This window comes from Sinocyclocheilus rhinocerous, unplaced genomic scaffold, assembly GCF_001515625.1.
Source record: "Sinocyclocheilus rhinocerous isolate Xijiao unplaced genomic scaffold, SAMN03320098_v1.1 scaffold241, whole genome shotgun sequence".
NCBI lineage: Eukaryota > Metazoa > Chordata > Actinopteri > Cypriniformes > Cyprinidae > Sinocyclocheilus > Sinocyclocheilus rhinocerous.
In genome coordinates, this window is record NW_015659312.1 from 3,415,496 (window position 1) to 3,424,348 (window position 8,853).

The following is an 8,853-nucleotide window of genomic DNA, read 5'->3' on the forward strand; positions in this document are numbered from 1 at the left end:
GTGTAATAAAAGTATATTTTAGTACTGAACTCTCAATCCCTTTAGCCATAAATATTTCCAACATAACAACTGTCTCCTTGGCAACAAGGAAAGCCCATGTGTTGTCTAGGCAACTGCATCAAAACCAAAAGGTGTATGTATTTATTATAAGTGGAAGGAGAGAGTGTGAACATCCAGTTGTTTGTGAGGACGTGGACAATTAACACAAAGCTCTGATAATTTAGTTGTTTCCCCCTGTGGTGAACATTGCTTATGCCCTTCAGATCAGTCACGCTTTAATTTTATAACATATGCCTAACTCTTTGGCTCAGTGTTTCTTTTTTGGGAAGGCAGCGGATACACAACTCTGTTGCTTCCGAGCATCTGCTGATTTCTGGAGGCTCTGCTTTCTGTTCCTGCAGAGATTGATCACAGTTCCCAGACGCATTTGATTTCCACTCTGATGTTCAGATGGGTTATGGGACTTGAGGATGCTGCAGCAATCTCTCTGTTGTGTGTATATGTAGTACTCAATATCTATGTCATTCCTTCACCTGTAAGTCATGTTATTGTCTGGCGCTGTTGATGTCTATGAGCAGCCTGTGTCAAAAGTATTTAAAGTTATTGACAGGCTTGATGGCTCATTTAGCCATGTCCTCAGTCACTGCCTTCCCTAATTTGTCTTTCAAGTAAGCCACTTTCTGCCAGTCGGACTTCAGCTCCAGCCATTCAAAGTACGGCACCTGTAGGGGAACACATAAGGGGTGAGGTTGTGACTCATCGGTGTACTTGAGAGTGAAGGTGTGGTCAACATTTACGTTTTTTCGGCTTGTCATTTCAATAGAAATCAATGGAATCTGACATTTTGCATAAGGGTGAAAGATTCCAGAACAAGTTCAACTTGTTCATGACCTAGGATTTGCTGCATTGGCCAACAGTAAGCTGCTTTTGGTTTGAAAATGACTTCTGTGTAAACTGTGCTTCATACACTACTACATAATTGACAATGGAATTGGAACGCAAAATTAATCTCAGAAAGTGGAGCAGTGTTATGAACTCTGGTGTATTAAAATGGTCAGCTAGCGCATCAAATGGCAAGAACATTATGTCAGCCCTGTGCTCAGTTGGAAGTCAAGACGAGTCCAGCCAACTCTATCGAACTGTACTCCAGGAGACAGAGGGCTAACAGGATTGACCTACATGCTGCAGACAGAGCCTGAGTCCTTTTCCACAGTTCTGTCTTTATTGCCGCTATTTATAACCCAAAGCCCGGGGGACTGCCTGCCATGTAATAACTGTGACAATAGGAATACAGCTAATCAGGCTAACTACACCAGTATTATAAAACGGAGAGTATATCTAATAAGAAGTGGTATTGCGAGTTGGAAGACCATCAGTAAATGATATACAGCTAATACTGACCATCTAACCCCTAATGCCCACATAACTTATCCTTAAAGTATACTTACAAAAGTAGCTTACTTTTGTGCAGTAAACACTGCTAACCTTGCACTTCATTAAAGCTCATTTACCAGGTACAATAACTATAATATTTACTATAAAGTTTTAGTAATCGTTTCACAACAAGTATAACTGTAATGATAAATGTTTTAATAATTGTTCTAATTCTATGGCAATAAAGAGGTCATCATCACAACTATAAGGATTAAGACAAAGAGGAACACTATTGTTGGAATCACGTTCAGGCCGTTTTCCTTTCCAGTTGATGAACATTAAAAACCTTAACATCAACATCAAAGAGCTTGAAAGGTTAAAGCGGCAGGCATCCTTATGTCGTGGCCTCGAGATGCTATGTTGAGGGAACAACATATTTTTCTCGTGGCCACGAGTTTAATGCATAAACAATCCTGCGTGACCATAGCAACCCGGGATTATCAAACATAGATAAAACATTTTTATTAACATTAAACATTTAATTTAATAGGCTATTTGTATATTATTATTTTTATTATTACATTAACTTATTAGGGCTATATTTTTATATTTATTGTTATATATGCTTATTTCCCCTGGATGTCGTTCCCTCGACATAGCACCTCGAGGCCACGACATAAGGATGTCGTTACCTCGACAAAATGATCTTGTGGCCACGACATAATATCACGTTCCCACAAGTTAATATGACGTTCCCTCAAATTAATATCTCATGGCCACGACATATTATCACGTTCCCACGGGTTATTATGTCGTGGCCACGACAAAACTAAGTGAACCGAACATGTCACCTTATGGGCACCGTAGGAAAGATAGCATTGGAGTCACTTTCAGAATGATTAACAGTAAAAACATGGACAGCCAATCAAAACCCATTCAACTTCAAAGAGCTTAAACATTTTAAGTGCCAGATGACATGTTATTATCTATTGGTGTGAACACTAATTATCATTCTTGGTGAGAATGGGCTTTTATACTTAAAATGAACAGACATGTTTACATATCCTATCCTTGTATTTCACTGTCTCACCTCCACCAATATGAACCCAGCCAGCTGTAGGTGGCGTTTCTGCATGGCAAAGCGGCCCAGCAGATCCTTGCTCCTGAGACAAAAGTTAGGAAACTCCCAAGCCACAAATGCTATTCTGCAAATAGACATACACAACTGACAAATTTAGAAATCATCTGTATGTGAACTTAGGACAAGGCTTTCACTTTAACACTCACCTCCGTGCCCCTGCAGGTAAGGCATCACGTCCACCGCCTCCAGGTAAATGAGGGGCTTTCAAGTTCTCCAAATCAATAGGCTTACTTTCTGAATCTACCATAAGCTCTCCATCTGTGGTGAACAGATTCACATATTAACAGGAGATTCTGTTAGACTACTGCTTAAGTATTCATAATCCATGAATGGGAAACAAATATGCCCTCTGTTACCTTGGAAAAAGTATTTAACTTGCATCGCTCTGGTGTTCATAGTTGCTACTTACCTATTGTCCAGCCGAATATGGTTTTGACAGCAGTGCGGAGGGCCTGTGTCCGGCCGTTTGTCAGGCTCTGGAGGGCTGTGTGTAGGCTGCTCTGCAGAGGGGTGCTGACCTCCACTTTGCCCTGGGGAGCTGGCAGCAGCACAGTGGGGGATTCAATAGTGATTCCTAGAGGCTCCAGCTGAGCAAAGGCAGAGATATGCAGCAATTTCAGCCGATAGCTCTCAGTCCGATCCACAATGCCACCTGCTGGATAGGTCAGGAAAACTTTATCATGACATTACTACTGCAGACTGACTATAGTGCACAGACTGACAGCCTTGGTCACTATGAACTGTCCTTGTATGAAAAAAAAGTGTGGTGATTGACATTTGTGCTTATGTGTTCCATGGAAAAAAATAACAGCATACAAGTTTAAATCGACATGTGGGTGAATAAATAACGAGAGTATTTTCATTTTGGGGTGAACCATTCCTTACAATACAGTACCATTTCAAAGGTTTGCGGTTGATAAGTTTTTTAAATGTTTTTGAAAGAAGTCCCTTACACTCACCAATTCTGCATTTATTTAATCAAAATACAGTAAAAACAGCAATATTGTGAAATATTACAATAAATTCTATTTTTATACATTTTAAAATTAAATGTATTCCTGTGATTACAAAGCTGAATTTTGAACAGCCATTACTCCAGTCTTCAGTGATTTGGTGCTGAAGAAATATTTATTATTCTTCTTAATGTTAATTAATTGTTAATTGTGCTGCATAATATTTTTATGGAAACCAAAATATTTTTTTTTAGGATTCTTTGATTAATAGAAAGTTCAAAACAGCATTATTTGAAGTAGAGATTACAATGTAAACGTTAACGTGTTCTTGCTGAATAAAATAATTACAAAAAAAAAATTCTTACTTGCCACAAACTTTTGAAGGGTAGTGCATGTTAAATCTGCCTCTAATGAAAGTAAAGACAGACACTGGACAATGAGGCTATACTGCCACCATGTGTTTCGGATGAGAACATCAAATGATATTAATCAAAGTGCTACGTAAGAAATGTGTATTCAGCAGTTTTCCCAAAATGGAGAGTACAGCCTTTTCTGAATATTTTTAGCATATTCATGCCTACGCACCTGTAAGTTTCTTCTGAAAGTCATACTTGGTAACAGAGGAGATGTAATAAGGATTGGCTTGGTTCAGCACACACAGGGACCAGACCACGTCTGTTTTCAGGAATGGCTCTAAATTCTGAAAGGAACCTTCCAAAGCTTTGTGTACCTATAGCCACACAATAAAACATAATACGTACATGCACATACATACACACCCAGCATTGCAGTTAATCAAGGATAATAACAATACAATATTACAACTCTTATTGGTTACCTTTTGGTAAAACTCCTCTCCTTTGCCGAGTTGGAAGTTGAGTTTGGCGAAAGATATGAAGAGATTACACACCTGCAGAGTGCTGTAGTTTTCACTATTACTCACATAGTGCTGAAAAACAACAGAGAGGGGAAAAATAATAAACAAGTTGATGGAGACTGGTGAAAGACAACTGAAATCAAACTAAATAAAAGGTTGCCTTCAAGGAAAGTATAATTTACTTGATGGTGCTGATTTGATAAAAAAATTATCCCAACCTGAGCAAAGCCTTCAAACATAGGCAAGTGGAGCCACTTGAGAAAGGCTAGAGACTTGGCACAGCGGGTGACATCGAGGGAACTCAGTTCTGATAACCTAGGCAACAGCTCTGTCGCTATTCTCTGGAGCACATGTGTCTGATGAAAATTCAGCTTACCTTTTATTTAGAGAAAGATGAGAACACAATTAGATTTTTAGAGTTATTTATACAAGTCTAGGCAAAAAGCTGTTTAATGAGGTTAATTGGAAAAAAATAAATCTCACTGACCATAAACGTATGCGATGTCAAGCAGCAATGGTGTTTTGAGTTCAAAAGAGGGTTTCTGGTTCAGGTGGTATGAGAGAGCACGTAATAAAGGAACGGCACGCCTGTTTTGAGAGGCCAGTGCAAATGCCACCCTCCGGATATCCTCTGCGGTGAAGCTCTCTGCCAACTCCAGAGCCTAGAAAACACACGATACAGTTCAGTGCTGGACAATCAAGTTACACAAGCCTAATACAACATAAAGCAAATGTGTTCAAAAGTGTGTAGGTGGCTAAAGGTGTTTGTGTGCACTCACTTTGTCCTCCAGTTTGTCCATGAGAGAGGGGGTGAAGAGCGAAGCACGGCCCATGAGAATGCTGATGGTACGACTGTCACACAGCTCTGTCCAGCGTAGCTCCAGTTGTTTCAGCAGGGCTGTGGTAAGCGCTTCATTTTCATACCTATTACAACATGAACAACAACATTATGAGAACAGACCAGCTACTTACTGGACCAACTACAGCATCAAGAACTTAAGAAACTTTGAAGAAAAATGACTGACATAGATATTAATTCATATCAGTTCATTCAAAGCAAACGCATACAAATACTTACGTTTGGGGTTGATTTGTTTTTGTAAGAAGTCTCTTATGCTCAGCAAGGCTAATACAGTAAAAACAGTAATATTGTGAAAATGATTACAATTTTAAATAACTGTTATAATATATTTTAAAATGTATTTTACTGTATTCTTGCGATGGCAAAGCTGAATTTTCAGCAGCCTTTTACGACAGTCTCCACAAGTCTTACTCCAGTGTCACAAGATCCTTCAGAAATCATTCTAATATGCTGATTCGGTGCTCAAGAAACACATATTATAAATATTGAAAGCGGTTATGCTGCCATGATACCTATTTTAGGATTCTTTGAGAATAGAAAGTTCAAAAGAGAAGCATTTAATTGAAATAAAATTTTTTTCCCCAATTTAATGATCAATTGAATGCATCCTGACTGAATAAAACTGTTAATTTCTGCAAAAATATCTTATAGACCCCAAACTTTTTAACAGTAATGTAATAGATCAGAGTTATTGAATTTAGTCAAATCAAATAAATTCTAAAATATGTAAATATAGACAGGGATAAAAAGTAAAAAAAAAATTTTTATGTTAAATTTTAAATTATGTTGCGGTAGTAATGACTATAATTAGGAATCAAGCTCTGTCAAGCATGTGAATCCCACCCTTGTCTTCGCTGAAAGGCTACCCAGTCCACCAGGTACGCCAGGTGCCGGTAGGTGAGGCGCCGGATCCTCCAGAGCACTTCATTCTGGATGGAGCAGAGTAGAGGGGCATCAGAAGGGAGACCCAACATAGTGAGAGCACGTAGAAGACCCACCAGAGAACCATTCCACACTGAGGACACCTGTGAGAGAACAACAACAAAGATAATCTTCTGCTGTCTCAATATCAGTGACGAGCAGACTTTCAATTCAATCTTGGCTACCTGAGAGTGTACGGTCTCCAGCATGCTCTCGCACCGCGGATCCTGCAGGATTCCTTCACCACCCTTCTCCATGACCCGCAGGTTCAGCTGGACCAGACACCTGGCAGCATCACTGGCAGATCCGCCATGTTCTGCCCACAACTGAAGCACTTCCTCTGGGGTGGATACCTTTTCAACAAGTCGGACTAGTTGTGTTTGTTCATATGGTAATGTCGTCTCCTCCATCCTAGCTAGTTCACTGCCCTGACAAAGGTGCCTAGCAGAAGGACGGATCCAAGACAGGGACATCTGGCACATTGGCTCTGTCTGGTGGACTGTGCAGGTCTGTAGTCGGGCTGAGGCTGTAGCAGCCTGAGGACAGCGAGGAAACAATCGTGCCCATCTGCACAGCAGCCTGGTGGTCATTTTGAAAAGAGGACTTCCTGTATTCAACAACCAGTCAAAGCATCTGCCCCCACACCTCACCTGAGCACCTAAGAATCGACCAGACAGCACATACAGTGGGTACGGAAAGTATTCAGACCCCCTTAAATTTTTCACTCTTTGTTATATTGCAGCCATTTGCTAAAATCATTTAAGTTAATTTTTTTTCCTCATTTTTTTCTCCTTAAAGATCATGTGCCAGGCAGGGGAGATGGGAAATGGTTAAATCTTATACAAGGCTGTTTTTTTATATTGAATTTAAGAGATAGAAAAGGGCAAGTGAAACATTTTTCAGTAATGAGGCAGCTCAACCGGAGGTGAATGGAAAGGATAAATTTTTAGAGGCAGTGCAATGTGGAGCAGTTCCATTAACTACCCTTTTCAAGTGGCACTTTGGAAAGAGAGAGTGAAAGTGAGACACAAAGAGAAGAACGGAGAGTTACAGTCACTGATTGAACCTTTATCTGGTGATTTATGCTCCATTCCATCAGCTCTCCGCAGCCTGCATAGTCATCTGGTTAATGGTGTGATTTACATTAACGACACAGAGAGGTGCAGCCAGTTTTACAGTCTTTAATGCACACATCAGAACTTTGACATGCTTCGTGGTAAGTCGGGTCAATTTGCATACGCTTCCAATATGTACCTCAAGGTGCTTAGAGACGGTTCCCATAAGACTTTGAGATAGATTTGTGTAATGTTTTATGCCGTTTGAAGAAAGGCATATTTTAACCGAAATTTTAGAACTCAATCCAATCTTCTTGTAAAACTGAGGTGCATCTGAATGTCTGTTAAACAGAGCAGAAGGGTAGTTAGTTGGCCGGGTTAAGTGAAGTTAAGTATCTGTCAATCACACTCATGATAGTTTAACAGTAATAAGCTGAGAGCTCTGGCCCCCTCTAAGGATCTTATTTTAGAGGTCTCTTAGTACAGACGTCATATTTTATTTCTATTGCAAATGTATATTTCAGAAATCAATACAACAGTTAGTTCTGGTCTGCGAATTTGATTGGCGGAGTGTCGTTCCAAAAGCTGATACAGTCCAACAGCACTACGAAATTTTGCATCGCTCTGTGGTGCGTTTCCCAAAAGCAACTATGGTTGCAAGTTCTGTCATTACCAATACAGTTCAATAGAACTTGTGACCACAGTTAGTTAACAATGCTTTTGGGAAACACACCCCTGCGTGTTTTTATGAAAGCCCATCACCTGTAACGGAGCAGACGGATCCATATGCAAGCTTTTTATTAAAAGACGTGGTCACAAACACAGGCAGGGTCGAAACACCAGCGAACAGGTATGGCACGGGCAAAACACAAGAGCAGTCCAGTTAACAGGCGTGGGTCGATCGACGGTAAACAATATCCAACAGGGCAAGGCAAAGAGAGATAATCCAGGTACGCAGCAATAATCCAGGCAGGGGCAAACAGCAGTGTTGCCAATTTAGCTACTTCGTAGCTAGATTTAGCGACTTCCCCGCCCTTTTTGAGACTTTTTTCAAAAGTTTAAGGAACAAATGTTCTCATCTTGCCCAAAGATCTACGTTCATCTTTATATAGATCAGTGAATTTGCCATTGTGATGTCATCTAGTGACATTTAGCTACCAGTTTTAGCTACTTTAAATTGAAAGCAGTTGGCAACACTGGCAAACAGAGTCCGAACGTCAAGACGAAAGGGGTAATCCGAAATACACAGGTGAGAATCAGAACACGGGAAAACAGGCAAGGCAAGACTATGACTAAACTGGGAAAGATAGAGCAGGCTCCATAAAGTAGCTATCAACTAAACAGTGATAAACGCTAAACAATACTCGGCGTTGAATGGTGGTGTGAGACTGATTTATATAGTGTGTGTTATTGGTAGCAGCTGTGTGTGATTGGTTTCAGGTGAGCTTGTGATTAGTGCAATGGAGCATGGGAAATGTAGTCCAGGGTGATGTGTAACAGTCTGTGTGGTGTGAGAGTTACTATAATGGGAGGGCGACCTCTGGTGGCAAGCAGACGGAAGTTCATGGACAGGATTCGTGACAGGGCCGGAACAGGAATTCGTGACATCACCAGTGTTGGGCAGTAACTAGTTACTAGTAACTTATGGCGCTTTTCCACTGCATGGTACG

The 8,853-nt window shown here is 40.4% G+C and overlaps 1 protein-coding gene across 3 annotated transcripts; it reads right to left on the minus strand.

Annotated features, from left to right (window-relative positions):
• Positions 1-323: 323 nt before the first annotated feature.
• Positions 324-6,782, minus strand: LOC107723538 (protein TBRG4-like). 3 transcript variants are annotated; one of them, XM_016532219.1, is made up of 12 exons: positions 6,314-6,782; positions 6,051-6,232; positions 5,424-5,471; positions 5,125-5,269; positions 4,833-5,007; positions 4,564-4,721; positions 4,307-4,417; positions 4,054-4,198; positions 2,925-3,167; positions 2,662-2,773; positions 2,465-2,579; positions 324-722 (listed from the first exon to the last, which is right to left on the minus strand). In XM_016532219.1, exons 1-12 carry the CDS (start codon positions 6,716-6,718, stop codon positions 621-623), a joined length of 1,941 nt encoding a protein of 646 aa, XP_016387705.1. In that variant the 5' UTR covers positions 6,719-6,782; the 3' UTR covers positions 324-620. The 3 variants fall into 3 exon arrangements, with proteins under 3 accessions (XP_016387705.1, XP_016387704.1, XP_016387706.1); XM_016532218.1 differs by having other exon boundaries at positions 2,925-3,170; XM_016532220.1 differs by lacking the exon at positions 5,424-5,471 and having other exon boundaries at positions 2,925-3,170.
• Positions 6,783-8,853: the final 2,071 nt, after the last annotated feature.